Source organism: Lepidochelys olivacea, assembly GCF_965140295.1.
Source record: "Lepidochelys olivacea isolate rLepOli2 genome assembly, chromosome: 8".
In the NCBI taxonomy this organism is placed as follows: Eukaryota; Metazoa; Chordata; order Testudines; family Cheloniidae; genus Lepidochelys; species Lepidochelys olivacea.
Genome location: NC_140418.1, coordinates 97,543,590 through 97,562,525, shown reverse-complemented (window position 1 = coordinate 97,562,525; position 18,936 = coordinate 97,543,590). Strand labels below are relative to the sequence as shown.

Below are 18,936 nucleotides of genomic sequence, written 5' to 3'. Positions count from 1 at the left end.
TACTCAGTCCTACTTCTTGTTCAGCCATTTGCCAAGACAAATGTAAACAAACTTGTTTACAGGAGATCATGCTGCCTGCTTCTTATTTACAATATTACTGTACCTGAAAGTGAGAACAGGCATTCGCATGGCACTGTTGTAGCCAGCATTGCAAGGTATTTATGTGCCAGATATGCTAAACATTCATATGCCCCTTCATGCTTCAACCACTGTTCCAGAGGACATGTTTCTGTGCTGATGATGGGTTCTGCCCAAAGCAGTGCAGATAGACACACATTCATTTTCATCAGCTGAGTCAGATGCCACCAACAGAAGGCTGGTTTTCTTTTTTGGTGGTTCGAGTTCTGAAATTTCCGCATCAGAGTGTTGCTCTTTTAAGACTTTGACACCATGTTCCACACCTCGTCCCTCAGATTTTGGAAGGCACTGCAGATTCTTAAACCCTGGGTCAAGTGCTGCTGCTATCTTTAGAAATCTCATATTGGGACCTTCTTTGGGTTTTGTCAAATTTGCAGTAAAAGTGTCCTTAAATCAAACAATATATGCTGCGTCGTCATCAGAGACTGCAATAACACAAAACATGGCAGAATGTGGGTAAAACCACAGAGCAGGAGACATACAATTCTCCTCTACAGAGTTCAGTCACAAATTTAATACATCATTTTTTTAATGAGCATCAAAAAGCAAGTAGACCATGTTCATTCAGTCTGTATCTATATGTTGATACTTTGAAAGTTAGCTAGATGGCACCAGAACATACTTTGTATGCCAGTGCATAGGGATTCCCTAGATTGTGCCTTGTTGTCACAATAAACCATTAAGGATTATTAAAATAAACTTTTGTTTTATGGGTTTGTTTTTCTGAGAGAAAACTAAGGGAGGATGTAGAGACCAGTTTTAAATACTGTATTGTGATCAGCTATACTGTTTATGTGCATCGTTGCCCTCTATTAGGTGCAATTAGAACTGCCCAACTGCAGGCTATAGACCAGGGGTCCCAGAATTTTTTATCTTGTGCTCCCTTACCACTACCCCCCACCCCCACAGAATCATAGAATATAAGGGTTGGAAGGGACCTCAGGAGGTCATCTAGTCCAACCCCCTGCTCAAAGCAGGACCAATCCCCAACTAAATCATCCCAGCCAGGGCTTTGTCAAGCCTGACCTTAAAAACTTCTAAGGAAGGAGATTCCACCACCTCACTAGGTGACACATTCCAGTGTTTCACCACCCTCCTAGTGAAAAAGTTTTTCCTAAAATCCAACCTAAACCTCCCCCACTGCAACTTGAGACCATTACTCCTTGTTCTGTCATCTGCTACCACTGAGAACAGTCTAGGTCCATCCTCTTTGGAACCCCCTTTCAGGTAGTTGAAAGCAGCTATCAAATCCCCCCTCATTCTTCTCTTCCACAGACTAAACAATCCCAGTTCCCTCAGCCTCTCCTCATAAGTCATGTGTTCCAGTCCCCTAATAATTTTTGTTGCCCTCCGCTGGACGTTTTCCAATTTTTCCACATCCTTCTTGTAGTGTGGGGCCCAAAACTGGACACAGTACTCCAGATGAGGCCTCACCAATGTTGAATAGAGGGGAATGATCACGTCCCTCAATCTGCTGGCAATGCCCCTACTTATACATCCCAAAATGCCATTGGCCTTCTTGGCAACAAGGGCACATTGTTGACTCATATCCAGCTTCTCGTCCACTGTAACCCCTAGGTCCTTTTCTGCAGAACTGCTGCCTAGCCATTCGGTCCCTAGTCTGTAGTGGTGCATGGGATTCTTCCGTCCTAAGTGCAGGACTCTGCACTTGTCTTTGTTGAACCTCATCAGATTTCTTTTGGCCCAATCCTCTAATTTGTCTAGGGCGCTCTGTATCCTATCCCTACCCTCCAGCCTATCTACCTCTCCTCCTAGTTTAGTGTCATCTGCAAACTTGCAGAGGGTGCAATCCACACCATTCTCCAGATCATTTATGAAGATATTGAACAAAACCAGCTCGAGGACCGACCCTTGGGGCACTCCACTTGATACCAGCTGCCAACTAGACATGGAGCCATTGATCACCACCCGTTGAGCCCGACAATCTAGCCAACTTTCTATCCACCATTCATCCAGCTCATACTTCTTTAACTTACTGGCAAGAATACTGTGGGAGACCGAGTCAAAAGCTTTGCTAAAGTCAAGGAACAACATGTCCACTGCTTTCCCTTCATCCACAGAGCCAGTTATCTCATCATAGAAGGCAATTAGATTAGTCAGGCATGACCTTCCCTTGATGAATCCATGCTGACTATTCCTGATCACTTTCCTCTCTTCTAAGTGCTTCGGAATTGATTCCTTGAGGACCTGCTCCATGATTTTTCCAGGGACTGAGGTAGGGCTGACTGGCCTGTAGTTCCCAGGATCCTCCTTCTTCCCTTTTTTAAAGATGGGCACTACATTAGCCTTTTTCCAGTCGTCCGGGACTTCCCCCGATCACCATGAGTTTTCAAAGATAACGGCCAATGGCTCTGCAATCACATCCACCAACTCCTTTAGCACTCTTGGATGCAGCGCATCTGGTCCCATGGACTTGTGCTCGTCCGGCTCATCCCCACACACACTCCCCTCGAACCACAGCTGGGAACAGGGCCACCGTCATGGCTGGGTTTGCAGCTGGGAGTGGGGCTGTGGTTAGGGCTGGGGTCCAAGACCAGAGCTGCAGCCGGGAGCCAGAACCAGGAGCACAGCTGGGGCAGAGTTAGGGCTCCCTCCACACCCCTTGTGGGGGCTGGCCTGGGCCCCATCATGTCCCCCAAACATTCCGCTGTACCCTCCCTCCCCCAGAGGGCACACCCCACAGTTTGGGGACTACTGCTTTAGACCTTAACCTTAGAACAGCTAAAGTGTTCTCCCTCAAGTGAATGGGGCCTGTGCTTTTGGTGCAGGAGAACTTGGGTTCTCTCCTGCTGTGAAGTTCTGAATGGCCACAGTGTCCAATATAATGGCACCCATGAATTCTTGGTGGCTAAGAATTTGTTGCCCTGTATTTATTGTACAATCTGCAACCATATTTTATTTTTCCCTTTCAACTAAACCAAGTTTTGATGTGCTTTATTGATTGGCCTATGATATTTCATTGTGAATTTTATAGCAGGGGGAGGAAAGGCTCTGAGTGAATTTTTAGTGCTCAGGAAAGGTGCTGGGTTGACAGCCCTGAACCCCTCTGCTCATCCACATGACATAACTACCACCTTACAAGGAGGTGGATTAACTACACTGATGGGAGAGCTCTCTCCCATCAGCATAGGAGTGGCTTCACTTAAGTGCTTCACTTAAGTATATAGACCTGCCCCCAGTCTGTGCCTCAGACTCCCTTTTTCTGTTACATAGGTCAGAATCACTGTTCACAATCTCACAGTGGTCATGTAAAACTTGATACATTAATTTGTGCAACACTTTGAGCTCTTTGGTTCAAAGATACAGGATATAAATCAGGGCAGATTAATTGTATGGCCCCATTGAGTTCAGTAGGAGTGCACAGGTGTAAGCCTAATAGGATTTGGGCTGGAATCCTAACTCTTTTCTACAATATACTTGAATTAAATTTTCTGGTTGAGAAGAAACTTCTCTAATTATTCTAACTGGTGAATTTAATTGGTTAACGTTTATAAAGTGCTATTTAAAGTGAAAAAGTTTGTAGCACTATGCAGATAACATGCAGCACTGCATAAGTGCAGAATATTGTAATTAATTATTAGAACATCCGAAAGATCTATGGCAATTGGTTTTAATTGCCTCCAAAGAAAACATTAGAGGACGGTTATTTTAGGAAGCGAGTTGCAGTTCTCCCTTGTAGCAGCTGCAAGAATACCCTAAGATCTCCTGAACGTTTTGTAAGGATTAAATATTTTTAAAAATCTTCAAAGCATATTTGAAGCCTGCATTAATAACAACTTCCACTATTATTTAGAATTTTAGGGCTGTTTTGAGAACTCAAATCATTTAACAAAAATACGTGAAGTCTGAGTTCATGTACAGATCAGGAAAGAAACACATGCACAAATTCTGCTTTCAGTAGCCCCATGGAAATCAGTGGGATTAAGAGAAGAATTTAGCTCCATGGGCAGATGTGGCCATGGTTGGTGTAGACATGTGTGACTCAGCTGATTTCAGCAGAGTTGGATCTGCTTACACCCAGACTGACTCTGGCTCCACAAGTCCTAACTTTGAACCCCAATCCCAAACCAGGGTAGTCAATGGTGAAACTCCTGTTCATGTCAATGGGAGCAGGATCAAACTTTCTTATTCAAACATGTAAAAAGGGTGTAAGAGCTTCATTTCAGTGGGCCACAATATTCTCTTTACCTCGATGACTGGCATATTTGAGATCTGTGTACACACAGACACACACACACACAGAGTGAGGGAATGCTTCCCACATGGCCTCATTTCTCGCCTCCTTACTCCTGCATGTGCACCATTGGTATGTGGCTCTACTGAGGTTTGGGGACAGGCACCACTATCTTGCTCCGTCTCCAGATTCTGTGGAGGGTGCTCCCTGATGTTAGGGATCTGTCTGTAGAGCACTGTGTGTAAGGTACATCAGGCCTGGGGAAGGTCCCCACCATGGATCCTTTGCAGAATCTGCTTAACAATGATTACAGCTTGAGGCTGTGCTATTGTTCAAGTGAAGCCCTACTATGCTGCACACCCTCCCAACAGCAGGGCTCCAAAGGCAGTGGCATGTGGGAGAAGTGTTGTAGCCCACAGAATGTACATTTATAACAATGTAATTGTGTGTAATACAATAGTCCAGAAGCTCAAGGATGATGGAAGATGAAGTCAGAAAAATTCCAGCTGGAAAAAGGATTCACATTTTTAAGGCTACTTAACTACTGAGGCAGCTTCCCAAGGGAAGTGGTAAATTCTCCACCACTTGGAGTCTTTAATTGAAACTGGATGGCTTTCTGAAAGATACCCACAAGTTAGTGGGCTTGATGCAGTAATCACAGAGTGAAGTTTAATGTCCCATGTTATGTTGGTCAAGCTACATCATCATGATGGCCCCTCTAGCCTTAAGTGCATCAGTTGATTCAGCATCAATGCTGTGAGGGGGAAGATGTTGCACATCTAAAAACATTTGAAAGACCTGGAATAATTAATATGCACCAAACAACCTCATGTGAACAGTCATTTCTTTACATGTGCTGGATTGTTTATACTATAATAAATGTTTAGAAAATGCCAAGGAGACAGGACAGAGGAGATGCTGGTTTTTCTGAAAACAGAATTAATACCCCCAACGAATTTAGAATGTATTTTCTCAGCATGGATGCTACATCTGACTTCAATAAAGTGAATATTAAAAACTAAGTCTCCCTAAATAATCAAAAGAATTTGAAACAGTTTCAAACAGTAGCAAGATGCTCAATCCCAGTTCACTGAAGATTCTCAACCTGGATATTTTTATTCTGCTGAGAATGATCTGCAGTCAAACCTCCTTGGGGGAAGCTCATGTCAAACGGAGATATGCAGTGTGTTTTAATCTCTTGTGTTTAGGTATCTCTGGTCGTCAATGTTGCAAGTGAGTGCGGATTTACAGATAGCCACTACAAAGCTCTACAACAATTACAGAGAGACCTTGGCCCGCATCATTTTAATGTGCTGGCATTCCCATGTAATCAATTTGGGCAGCAAGAGCCAGACAGTAACAAAGAAATTGAGAGCTTTGCCCGAAAGACTTATGGTGCCTCCTTTCCTATGTTCAGCAAAACTGCCGTCACAGGTGCTGGTGCTAATGCTGCCTTCAAATATTTAATTGGTGAGTAATATCTAGAGAAGCTATATTTAAGGAGGTAAGTCGCTGGCATTGAATTCATCTGATCTGGCAAGACTTTTATAAGGATTATTTATAGTGTTCATGATTGCAAATGCGCCTGTTATAATTATTTCATATACACATTTATTAAATAACCCTATCTAATGCCTATCCAAATAGGGATTCAGAATGTCTAGAAATACAAAGTCTGTGTACATGGGAGTGTGATACATTCCCGCTGTACCTGATCACAGGGTCATGAACGTGGGCAGTGGTGCCTGGTTTTCTCCACTTAGCAACCATTTCTCCAGAGCATTCATGTCAGGACACATCAGGCCAGATTTGATCAGATGCATTAGCAGAGCTGTAGGGTAAGAGGAGGCAAAAGGTCCTCAGTATCCATCCAAACCCCTCACTTTCACAAGCTTTGCATTCACACACAAAACAGTGCAACCAGGTGCTGATAGTGATTTTCTGGAAAAATTCCTTCCATGTTCTTCACCAGGAATATGGAACAACCAAATTGTAAAACCCATCCAGCTATTTGTACAAGAACCAATGCATGCTAGGACAGGAGTCTTTGGGAGTTTTTGTTGGTTCCTGGCAGACAGCTAAGAAGCCTTCAGTAAATTAGGTTATTCTTATCTAAAGACTATATTTTTCTGCATAGGTTGAATGCTCCAAACACCATTCATATACTGAACTGAAATTGGAATTTTCATCCAATTTTTTAGGAAATGAGTCAAATCTAATCAAGCCCACCATCACATGACAGCACACTGAGTCTCACCTCCTCTACCCAGCAACAGTGTTCCTTCCACACTCTCCCATGGACTTACAGCACAGTTGTTTGTACTACTTTTGGCAGCTACATGCAGTCTTCCAGAGCTGACATTCCTGCAGGTGAAGCTTCCCCATGCTCTTCTTGTAGAGTTTAAGGCCAGAAGGGACCACCAGAGCATCTAGTCTGACCTCCTGTACATCACAGGCCACCAACTCCAACCTGCATCCACAAACTAAACCCAACAACTAAAATTAGACCAGAGTGGTACAACTCCAGGAGACTAGACTATTATGTACCACAGGCAGAGAATAGGAGGGACCAAGGTGCACCAATGCCTGAGTCCTCAGCAGTGACAAGGGCATGATTGAGATCTAGCCAGGTAATCCCGGTAAGAGACCCACACCCACACACTGCAGAGGAAAGCAAAAAAAGACTCCAAGGTCACTTCACACTCTTCCAGTTCTGGTTCACCAGGTAGGATAGCTGCTGTGATGGGTTGGGTCACAGAAACTCCCTCAAGACGGTCACTAGATGTGCTGGGATACCACTGAGAACAAACCCCCCTGCCAGAAAAGGCTTCCCTCCACTCTATTTTGCTGAGCTAGTCACACCAGTCAGCTTCAGCACAGACCAGGAGGTTGGGCCACACATCCCTGCAGTTCACAGAAACTAAGATCCACTTAGCCCCAGGGGCTTCTCAGTTAACAGGGACTTTTCCAGTGCCTAGTATTCAGTCTTTCTGGGAGCCTAAACCCCAAATAAATCCATTTTACTCTGTATAAAGCTTATACAGGGTAAACTCATAAATGGTCCACCCTCTATAACATGGATAGAGAGATATGCACAGCTGTTTTCTCCCCCAGGTATTAATCACTTACTCTGAGTTAAATAATAAACAAAAGTGAGTTTATTAAGTATAAAAAGTAGGATTTAAGTGGTTCCAAATAATAACAGACAGAACAAAGTAAGTTACCAAGCAAAATAAAACAGAACACACCAGTCTAAGCCTAATACATTGAGAAACTGAATATAGGTAAATCTCACCCTCAGAAATGTTCCAATAAGCTTCTTTCACAGACTAGACACCTTCCTAGTTTGGGCCCAATCCTTTTCAGACCAATGTTGTAGTTTATGGCCTGGAACCAGCAATCACTCACACACCCATTTGTCCCAGTTTCTTTCAGGCATCTCTTTGGGGTGGAGAGGCCATCTCTTGAGCCAGCTGAAGAAAAAATAGAGAGGCTTCCAGGGCCTTTTATATTCTCTCATGTGGGCGGAAACCCCTTTTGTTCTTCTGTGCAAAATCACAGCAACAAGATGGAGTTTGTAGCCATCTGGGCAAATCACATGTCCATGGATTCAGCTTTTTGCAGGCCGACGCCATTGTTTACATGTTAGTTTGAACGTTCCCAGGAAAGCTCAGATGTGGATTGGCGTCTCCCAAAGTCCATTGTCAGTTAAGTATTTCTTGATTGGGCACTGACTCAGAATAGTCCTTTCTCAAGAAGCTGACCAAATGCTTCACTGATGCTACTTAGAAACAAACACATTGAGATACAAGTACATAGCCAATATTCATAACCTCAAATACAAAAATGATACACGCACACAGATAGCATAATCATAACCAGCAAATTACAACCTTTCCATAGACACCTTACTTGACCTCCTTTGTACAAGATTTGGTGCAACTGTAGGACCTTGGTTACAGCAATGATCTATACGGTCACAGTTCATGTCAATAACGTCTCAGCTGCCACTTGCATATCGCATGCAGATTGCAAATCCCATCCTTCCCCAATGCTCCACATGTAGCATGAGGCTGTGAGAGTGGGACAGTCACCACTGCAACGTGAAAGGACAGTCACCAGCATAAGCCTGGCGGTGCAGTGTGACAGGAAACACTCACCTCTCATTAGGGCCTCCTGTCGGTTGTGTGCAAACCTGCACTTTCTCTCTCTGCTCCCACCACCGCTTTTCAGCAGTCAACCTCATCAGGTGGGTCTTCACTAGTCCAGCTCTCTGGCCAAGTGACATACAGTCAATGTGCATTAACAAACCCCTTCCAGGATAAGAGGTCTAAACAGGGCCTGTCCCTGTGCCCTTGTTAAAATCTTTAGCCATGTCTCTGCTCAGTCCTCAGCCTCTTCTAGGCTGGCTTTAAGACCATGCCTGCCCTGGTATAGAGCAGTACCTCTGGGGCTTTCTCCCTGGAGACTCTTTGTCATAACAGTTCTTATTGCCCCAGCTGGGTCACTCCTTCAAGTTCAGCTCCCTTCCAGGGGACAGGAGTAACAAAGTTCAACAAATGGTTGGCCCTCTGCGGGGTCTTCAGCCATTCTTGAGTCCTTTAAGTTCCATCCCTGGGCTTGGGCTACTAAACAAAATATGCCCCCTTCTCAGGGCCTTGGCCACGTTGCCAGTGGCAGGATCCAGGCCTGTCTACTATCTAGGTCCCAACCCAGGGACCCTACAAATGGCAGCTACATACTGCTTCGCTTCCTTCAGTACTTGCTGCTGCTATTCCCCAGGCTGCTTCCCACATAGCCCTTTCCTCTTCACCTTTACCTCAGGGCTGAAGTTCTCTACTCTTCTCCTGCCTCACCAAATGCCATTTCCACCAGAACCCATCTTTTGTGTCTCACTTGAGTTCTAGCAAGGAATACCCTTCCTTACTCCTCTGGTCCTAGTCCGGGACAGCACTGCATACAGCCCCTGCAGCTCCTTTTATTTGAGCCTGCGGTGCTCTGATTGGCTGCTTCCCTTCTCCTTTTCTGGGGCAGAGCATGGAAGGACCATGAGGTCTCCAGCAGGGGCCTCAAAGGGCCTGGTACACCTTGTCACATGCACCTTGGCAATCTGTCTGATTCCACATGGGGGTTTGGCCCAGAAGTGGCAAGAGATGTAACCTTGTCCCAGATGAAGCATGTATAGCTCTGGACCTGCACATTCTGTGCTCCTATCTTATGACCTCATATTTATGGGCAGAAACTCCTGCCCTTATTCTAAAATGCATTCCTGAACTTTTTCATTTCATAAAATAGAATCATAGAGGTTAGAGCTATGGGAAAACCTGTTAGGTCATTCAGAGAATAACCCAATCTCTAACTAATGAGGGTTAAGAAGAAACTTCTCCTCGGGGTAGGTTATTCCGTTATTTCCTTCTGCAGAGTTTCTTGAAACATTCCTCTGAAGCATCTGGTAATGGCTACTATGGGAGATAGCATACTGGACTAGATGAGCCATTAGTCTGCTTCTAATATGGCTGTTCCTAAGTCCATCTCCCTGCCAGTGCATGATTATTCCAAATGGTATATTTCTGGTTTCAGAGTAGCAGCCGTGTTAGTCTGTATTTGCAAAAAGGGGTACTTGTGGCACCTTAGAGACTAACAAATTTATTTGAGCATAAGCTTTTCTGAGCTACAGCTCAGCTCACGAAAGCTTATGCTCAAATAAATTTGTTAGTCTCTAAGGTGCCACAAGTATTCCTTATATTTTCTGGTGCTTTCTCCTGTCTATATGTCTTATGGATTGGGCTTCTACTAGTTCCCATGGTAGACTATTCCACAGTCTAATATATCTCCCTGTCAGGAAATCCTTCCTGATAATCAACCTAACGTTTTCCCCTTGATGTTATGTACTTTCTTTCCTTAAGGCGCTGATTAACACATCATCATACTAAAATGTCAGGAACTGGTTCGTGTGGTTTTCTCTTCTGTTTGTATTTTTTTTTCCTTCACAGAATCCACAGGAGAAGAACCAACCTGGAACTTCTGGAAGTACCTGATAGCCCCTAATGGGAAAGTAGTAAAGGCTTGGGACTCAACTGTCACTATTGAAGAAATAAAGCCTTACATCACGGAGCTTGTGAGGAAAATCATCCTGAAGCAGAAAGATGAACTGTGACTTTCAAAATTCCCATCACATCTATTATACTTTGATTGATAATTAGGACTGTAATTTGACTGTTTGCGTTCCAAAAGAGAAAATAGAGGGACAGGAAATCATTATGACTAATTGAAGTTTTCCCCATCATCCTAAGAATACAGGAAACAATAACTGAATGTGGTAAAAGGTGATTTAACTTAGGTTTGTGCTATCATTACAAAGTTACTGAATTTAATATGTGCCTTCTCAGAAAAAAATTATCAGCCATTTGTTCATTTTACTAACTCAAATAATGAATTGTTGATGGTATTATGAAGAGCCAATTAGGATCTTTTTGGCAGCCAGGCTCAGTACAGCTAGAATTTCCTTAGAGAGACCTTACTAGCAACTGCAATTGATTTGTCATGATTTTGACCATGAATTTCATTTAAAAATGCAACCCAAAGTAGAAGAGTGCACTCGGCATAGTATGGACACAGTTATAAGGGGCAGGCAAAAATAGGTTTCCTCAAAGCAGACACACTTATAATGATATGTGTCTGCTTAGTTATAAAGGACAGACACTTCATTTTCTTTATTTGTGTCATGGGTAACTGGGGGAGAAGGGCATGGGGAGGCCTCATCTATAGAACCGAAATAAAAGACAACATTTCCTACAAAAAGATTCTCCATAAGTTGTGTGAACTGTCTTTAAATTCTTTGTTTAAAAAAGGGTTACTGAGTGACATTAGAAAAATCTGTATAATTAATTTGAACATCTATAGGGCCAGATTCTCCTCCGGCTAAATCAATTTAGCACCATTAAAATCAACGAGGTAAGATGATTTATCCCAGCTGAGAATCTACCCCTATTGTTAGGTTTCTTTTTTCAAAAAGTTTTTGTATGGTGCTTCATGTTTTGGGAGAAAGAACAGTACTGATTCTGAGTCAGAGTTAAGGTGGTTTTGAAATCTGCTGGCACCATATGAATAATGTGTTTATTTTGTGGGCAATGTAAGATTAATGATGTCCTTGTTTATTCAGTTTTAAGTGCTTCGTTTTGATAAATGATGTGATAGCCAAGTCCTCTGATATCACCCAGAAACTTTAATTATTTTTAAAATGTAGCCAAATGTAAGACAGCATTTTTAAACTTTTAAATAAATGGGATTGGACAGATTATTAAATTAAAGGAATTAGTGGTGCTGTCCAAGTTTAATGGCTTCTGCAAAGCCCTACCTCATTCAAAGCACATCTGACAAAAGCACACACATTTACCGTGGGGCTGCTCTAGTGTTTGATCTGCTGCCCTAGGTCCCCTGTGGAACCTGGGAAGCAGAGAATAGCCTTATAAATATAGAAACATGTTCCCAAGGTACCCGGTTGCACACGTTAAATAAATAAATAAATGTTCCCAGTACTCTTTGCAGGTGGTGGTGGTTTTGTGTTTGTGGGGAGGCGGGGGAGCATAGGAGTGGATTAGAGCAGGCCTAGCATCGTCTGTGCCAGCTGGTGAGGCTCTTTATGTAGGGTATATTCTCAGGGGATTGTTTCTGCCAAAGCAGCAAAAAGGGGCCTTGGTATAACAGAGAATTATATACCAGTACAGTATAAGGGGGCTACAGCATAATAAAAAAAATGAGACTACTCAGTTCCTCAATCAGGAAAATGGACCTGTACCACATTTCATCCTAGACCAAAGGGTGGATCATGCAGGAAGGAGAATCATTAAACCAGATCCTGACCTTTCCTTTAACTCTGGAAAGTAGCCTTGGCCAATTCAGAGCTCCTTGGTGAAAATATTCTTAGTCACTGTGATATTTTTTTCCCTCAGTTTCACTGACAGAATCATGACAAGTGAACAACTAATGGAAATTTCTTACGCATTTTACTGTTTTCGCTTTTGAAAACTGCCTCTTGTCTAAACCAATGTTAAAATCTATGTTCAGTTTATAATTCAAATCTTGTGGTGTAATGTGATTGCATTGGGCAGATCTAAGGATAGAGAGAAACATTAGAAAATGCAAAATTTTCAAACTGGTGACACTTTAAAATGTTTTAATCTCAAAAGATACTTACTCAGTTTAATCAAAATGTTCAAAAAACATTCCAGTTGCCAGTGAGCCTTAACCCTAATTATTTAAAAGCATAAAGATTTCTATCTTTCTTGGGGGATAGGGAGGTGGGCAATAGGGAGAGGAAGTGGTTCTTACAAGGAAGATTAAATCCGCCTTAAAATTGGACTGTGATTGGAACCTTAAAAATGGCAATATTCTCCCCTCGCTAATATAAAACTTCATAGACCTATTCAGCTGAGATAAAAGCTCTGTTACTTTAGCTCCAAAAGTATGAGGCTACTACCACTTAAGCTAAAACAAAGACCTCTGTTAGCTGTCACCTACAGAAACACTCATAGGATATCTTTTTTAGCATAGCCAACCAGTGGAGGGTAACATGTTCTTGCACACATGGTGTCTACACTACACCGTTAACTGAGGCTCTTACTTAGGTTTTAGCCTTACCCCTCCCTGCCATCCATACAGAAAAACTTCTGACCTGGGTTTGGAGGTGCTTTAAGCCTAGGTTAGCTTACTCAGGTGTCGGGGGTTAGAGCTGAGGTTGGAGCCTGCCTATTTTGCAATGAGGACATAGGCAAAATCATTTAAATGCTGATAGTCCTCCAATACCTTCCCATAGTTTCCCTCCAAAAGAATACACAAGTTCTCCCACAGTGGACAGGGAAAGAATCCTAGAGCATCTCAGCACAAAGAACCAAGGGGTATGCAATGCCTGTCAATTGTGGGATAACTTTTCTACCCTTTGAGGGGAACTGTGGGAAGGCACTGGAGGACTATCAGCACTAGATAGTAAAATAAGGCAATTATTTATAAAACAAGCTCTAGGGGCCAGCATGCTCCTAACCCTAGGATGCTTTAAAAAAGTATAATATTGCCCAGTTCTAATATTGTTGACACAATAAAGCTGGTTTGTGCTGCATAGTGTTTTTAAAATGGTAAAACAATAAACTTTTTTAGCATTTTGCATACAGTGTAAACACTTTCCAAATGGCTGTTGCAATCATACACATTCATAATTATCCCGGTGTACTCCAGTAGAATAAAGAGGTGTGTGTGTGTACCATGATGCCTCCTGTCTTGCAACAGGGTGAGGAGCAGATGAATGGATGGAGAGGAAAGGAGAGATGCTAAAGCAATTGATGGTTCCTGGACCTGCACAGCTGCTGCTAGGGTCATGGATGCCTATCAGGAGCAGTCCAAGAGGGTAGAAGCTGGAACTGCCTTGAGACTTGCAGAAAGGCCAGGGGAACTGGAACCTGAACTGTGTTTTCTACTGCATCAAGCAAGCTGACATCATCTGAGAAAATCTGATGAGTTTTTAAAATAAATAAAATAAAGGGGCAGGGGAATAAAAGGAAAAAAGTGTGCGTGTGTGTGTGTGTGAGAGAGAGAGAGAGAAGACATAAAGGAGATGGAGGGGCAGATCACAGCCCCAAGGCAGAAGGGCAAAGAATCTCTGAGCCAGGTGCAGTTGGAAATTGTGGAAATTTCCAGAATCAGGCAATATTGACACTAATTAACATGTTCAGTCCTACAAACCGATGTTAGACTAAAATGAAGGGCGTAACTTACACCTATGCAAGCAAGGAAAATCAGTGCTAGTGGGTGTGGCACATAGATACATGGGCATGCAGGAAGAAGAGAGCAGCAAATCCCCAGGTCTTTTCTATTATTCAGTCTATTTGCTAAATGAGTCGTAGCAGTGACTTCATCACACCTCTCAAGTGAAGGAGAGTCTGGTGTGTCTGTTATGTGGCAGGGAGATCACCAAGGAGAATCCAGGGTAATGGAAGAAAAGTGATTAATGATTCAGTATGTGGCTCTCTTCCCTCTACATAAATACGGAAACAGTGTCCCAGCACGGTAGTGGCAGGCATTATGCTGCTGGAAATACTGCCCTTTGGATAAGGTATATAACTGAGGCTCTGACCAGCACAGAGCACTCTTCATAATAATAGGAGCATTAGCCCCAGTGTCCTAGCCAAAGTTCAAGTGTGGTAATTAATACAGTCTGGTTCCTTAAATTCCTCTTCACTTTCTGTCCTAAACTGGTGGCTAGTGATGCTGCACAGTGTTAAACAGCTGATGCAGTCCACCTTACCAGTGGCAACAGTTTAGTGGTGGATGAAATGAATACTATGTAAGCTAGTACACTTAAACCCTGATCCAGTAAAGGACTTGAGCACATGAATGCTTACATTTAAGTTAACAGAAATAGTCATGTGCTGAGAGTTAAGCATATAACATGTTTAAATCCTTTGTTGGGCTGAAGTCATAGTTGGTAGAGCAAGTTTAGGTCTTTCAGGATGAAAGGTGCTAGATAAATGTAAATCATAATTTTTTTATTAGGAGAGAAATCTGTCCTCTAATCATTTGATATGATCTTGTCACTAGATAGACAAACCATAGATAACAAGCCAAATTGCACTGGATTGTATTTGTTCTCTGAGGATTCAACAAGTGTGTAGATATCAGAAATTATTCCTTTGGCTTATGAATTCTAACACAGTTCAAGTCTGACAGGGATCTTCCCTAGGGCACCTCCTGGAAACTACGTAGAACCATTGAATGTGCCATGCTTAAATCTTATCTGCATTGCAACTTGCCTGTATTACAGAAAGATTTGGTATGTGTTAACAAACATACATTTTTGTGAATGGATAGCAATTGTCTAGGGCTTTAAGATTTATAGCATGCAGATCTGACAGATGTAGACTATCCCTGTAAGAAATACGTCACATTGGTTTAACGTCTAAGATAAGTGACGAGATACATAACTGCATGTTATTATATGTCCCTGTATGGTATGACAGAGGAAGAAGAAATCACTTCAGAGCCTGGTCTCACAGCCATTATTCAGACAAAATACCTGTTGACTTTAAGAGTTTTGCCTGAGTAGACATTGCAGAATCAGACCCACATAATACAAAAAATTTGTTTGCAAAATGGGACTCATAACCTGAAATATTTACAATGAAACAGGGGTTTAAACATGTATTTTTGTTTTGGTTTTTGGTAAGTGACAAGCTTTATGGGTCTGGTTTATCTCTGTGTTATTCTAGTTTTATGCTGGGATCATTCCATTTTCATAAATGGAATGACACTGGTTTAATGCTGGAATAACGCAAAGGTGAGTAAGGCCTAATGTGACTTTGTTGGATGGTACCTAATGCACCATTTACAACACATTAGCACATTGCTCAACAACAGGCTGAATGTGGTCCAAATTACTGAATACAGACATTCATTTGTTCAAATGGACTGAGTTTTATAGTAAACTACAGTCAACTCTTGGATCAGCCAAGAGTACTTGTTATGTTGGTCAAGCTACATTATCATGATGGCCCCTCTAGCCTTAAGTGCATCAGTTGATTCAGCATCAATGCTGTGAGAGGGAAGATGTCACTTCATTGGATGCATTCAGTGGAAAATACAGTGGGGAGATGAATCTGATGAAGTGAGCTGTAGCTCATGAAAGCTTATGCTCAAATAAATTTGTTAGTCTCTAAGGTGCCACTAGGACTGCTTTTCTTTTTGCGAATACAGACTAACACGGCTGCTACTCTGAAACTTGTTAATAAGTGTAGAGGCTATAGCTTGCATTTTTTGCTTTTCTTTTACTTGTAAACTTATGTTTCCAAACCCTTATAGTTGCTTTTATTTGAATCCCAGTCTCAAGCTCTGTTAAATAAACTTCAATTTTGTTTTACTGTAGACATGTCTAAGCTCTTGTAATAAGGAGAGTGGTGAACTGGGGTGGCATGCTTCTGTGGAGGTGGAAGCCACCTCACTGACGAACCTGTCACTTTCCTTAATGCAGCACCAGGTGCTAAGGTGGCTTTCAAGTGCCTGAGTCCAGTTCTCGTATTGCTCAACCTTTAGGCACCTAGGGCAGCTGAATGATTCTGGACCTTTGTTGGGGATTCATACATCTACAAACTGAGAGGCAAATCATGGCTGCAGTTCTACAGGTGCAGGAAGCCTGTAGGTTGGGGAAGCAGGAAAGCAGAATTTGGGAGCATGCAATGGGTGTGATGCTGGGGTTATCCCCTAGGCTTTGTTCTTAAATGTTTATGTGGGAATATAATATTCACAAAAGGTGCCACTTTTTAAATGACCACTCTGGAGGTTTGAAGTCCTCTATTAATCCACAGAACAGAACCATCAGAGACAGCAACCAGACATGCTTTCTAGACACTCCCCTGCCAACATACCTCCCTGTCCTGGAAAGAAAATGAGAACATAGTTCCATCTTCATGTCCATTCATTCCACAGCTTTTTACTGAGACTGTCAACAGGTGGATTTAGATACTGTCATCTCTGCTGATGATTTTAGGGATGTGGATGCTGGACTGAAACCCCTACTGCCAAGGAATCTTTAAATTCTCCTCTGGATAGCTGCCAAGGACAGGCAGAAGGAACCTTGCCTGAATGCCTATTTGGAAGTTATTCCAAAGGAAATGTTTAATGCTTACGTCAATGTTTCCCAAAGTGTGGGATGTGCCCCCGAGGGATACAAAGAACTAGCTGAAGGACCCAGACAGGCTTGTTGATTGTTCTCCAGCTTTATTGTTTTTTTAAAGGAATTGTCTAGCTGTTATGGTTGCAGATTAAATTCAGTGCTGATAAATGCAAAGTAAAGAACATTTGAAAAAATAATTCCAACTATACGTACAAAATGATGGAATCTAAATTAGCTGTTAACACTCAAAAAAGAGATCTTGGAGTCATCATGGATAGTTCTCTGAAAACATCTGCTCAGTGTGCAGCGGCAGTCAAAAAGGCTAACAGAATGTTAGGAACCATTAAGAAAGGTCTAGGTAATAAAACAGAAAATATCATCATGCCACTATATACATCCAGGGGATGTTGCGAAGTCCAAAAGTATAACTGGGTTAAAAAAAAGAATTTAATAAGTGCCTGGAGGATAGGTCCATCAATGGCATGCAAACCCATGCTCTGGATATCCATAAACCTCCAACTGCCAGAAGCTGCCATGGATCGCTCAATAATTGCCCTGTTCTGTTTATTCCCTCTGATGCATCTGGCAGCAGCCACTGTCAGAAGACAGGATACTGAACTAGCTGGACCAGTATGGCCATTCTTATGATAAATCCTTGTAACTGATGCAGTGATATACACCTGAGTTTTCTGAGAGCCTGAAACAAATGCCTCATTCACTTCAATAGGTGCTAATCCTAGGGCTTGTGTAGACTAGGATAAAATGTGTATTTTAAAAACTTTCTAGCTAACATGTTTTTAAATCCTAACATAGGCAGGGAAAGTAGCATTATAACATGTTGGTTGGTAGATATGAACTCTTGGCTCCTCCTACAGTTCTCTCAAGACAAGCCTGAAATAATATAAACTACAAGCAGAATCATTTTGTTGAACCCTTTCACACCTTTTTTATACCACACAAAAAGGACAGGACTATTTTCTCCCTTGGAGGGTCACTTATGGGGCAGAGGACCTTAGGGCTTCAGCCAGACTCTACTGAGTCTATGGTAAAGACTCTATTAACCTCAAAGGGTTGTGGATCTGGCTCTTTATAAAGGCATCCTGAACTACAGGTGACATTCACCCATAATGATTTGGGATCTTAAAAAAAAAAAAAAAAAAAAAAGGAGAGGGGGATGTTTTGACACATTTTTAAAGCTTTGCACTTTCCCTTTGACTTAGCTTTTAGTTTGGATCAGGAATTTATCTCTGTACATTTTTAATGTCAAAAAACCAAAACTAGAAAATTAAATACAATGTACTGATGAAATGATATTAACAAAATGACCAGAGCTGGGATTTTTTCCATATGCAACTGGTCTCGAAACAACATAATTAACTATAACATTCCTATATGCTATTGAAATGTATTTTTTCAGTGTAATGGCTATGACTACTGTAGTCAAGTGTTCATTATTCATATTTGGTGCCAGGTGCCCATAATAGGCTTCAGGCAACATTTTGTAGAAAATTATCTTCAGGCTTTCTTTCTAGATACGCTGAAATGTCTAAAATTTAACAACGATAGCAAAATCCACGTGTCATTTGCCATGTTGGAGGAGGAAATGCTCTTGGGAAAGTTTGAGATAATGCGTCCTGCCCCGAGGTGGCAATGTTGGAAGTAAAGGATCATTATAAACACTGGGTTGTCTGCAACTGGGATTGTCCAGCTACATCAGATGTCTACATCATGACAGTTGTTGGGGCTGAAATGGTTTTGGGTTAAAGGGATTGTTATGTTTTGCAGAGAAAGACAATTACTGTATTTTAAATAGTGAAAAGTACCCTAAGGGGTGAAAACCCTAAGGGGGGGAGGGATAGCTCAGTGGTTTGAGCATTAGCCTCCTAAACCCAGGATTGAGATTTCAATCCTTGAGGGGGCCATTTAGGGATCTGGGGCAAAAATT

The 18,936-nt window shown here is 42.1% G+C and overlaps 1 protein-coding gene across 1 annotated transcript in view; it reads left to right on the top strand.

Annotated features, from left to right (window-relative positions):
• Window positions 1-13,493, top strand: part of GPX7 (glutathione peroxidase 7) — a 29,203-nt gene extending 15,710 nt beyond the window's left edge. The window contains exons 2-3 of the mRNA XM_084636154.1: window positions 5,542-5,803; window positions 10,327-13,493. Coding sequence (XP_084492280.1) covers window positions 5,542-5,803; window positions 10,327-10,490 — 426 coding nt within the window. The 3' untranslated portion in view covers window positions 10,491-13,493. The remainder of the gene's footprint in view (window positions 1-5,541; window positions 5,804-10,326) is intronic.
• Window positions 13,494-18,936: the final 5,443 nt, after the last annotated feature.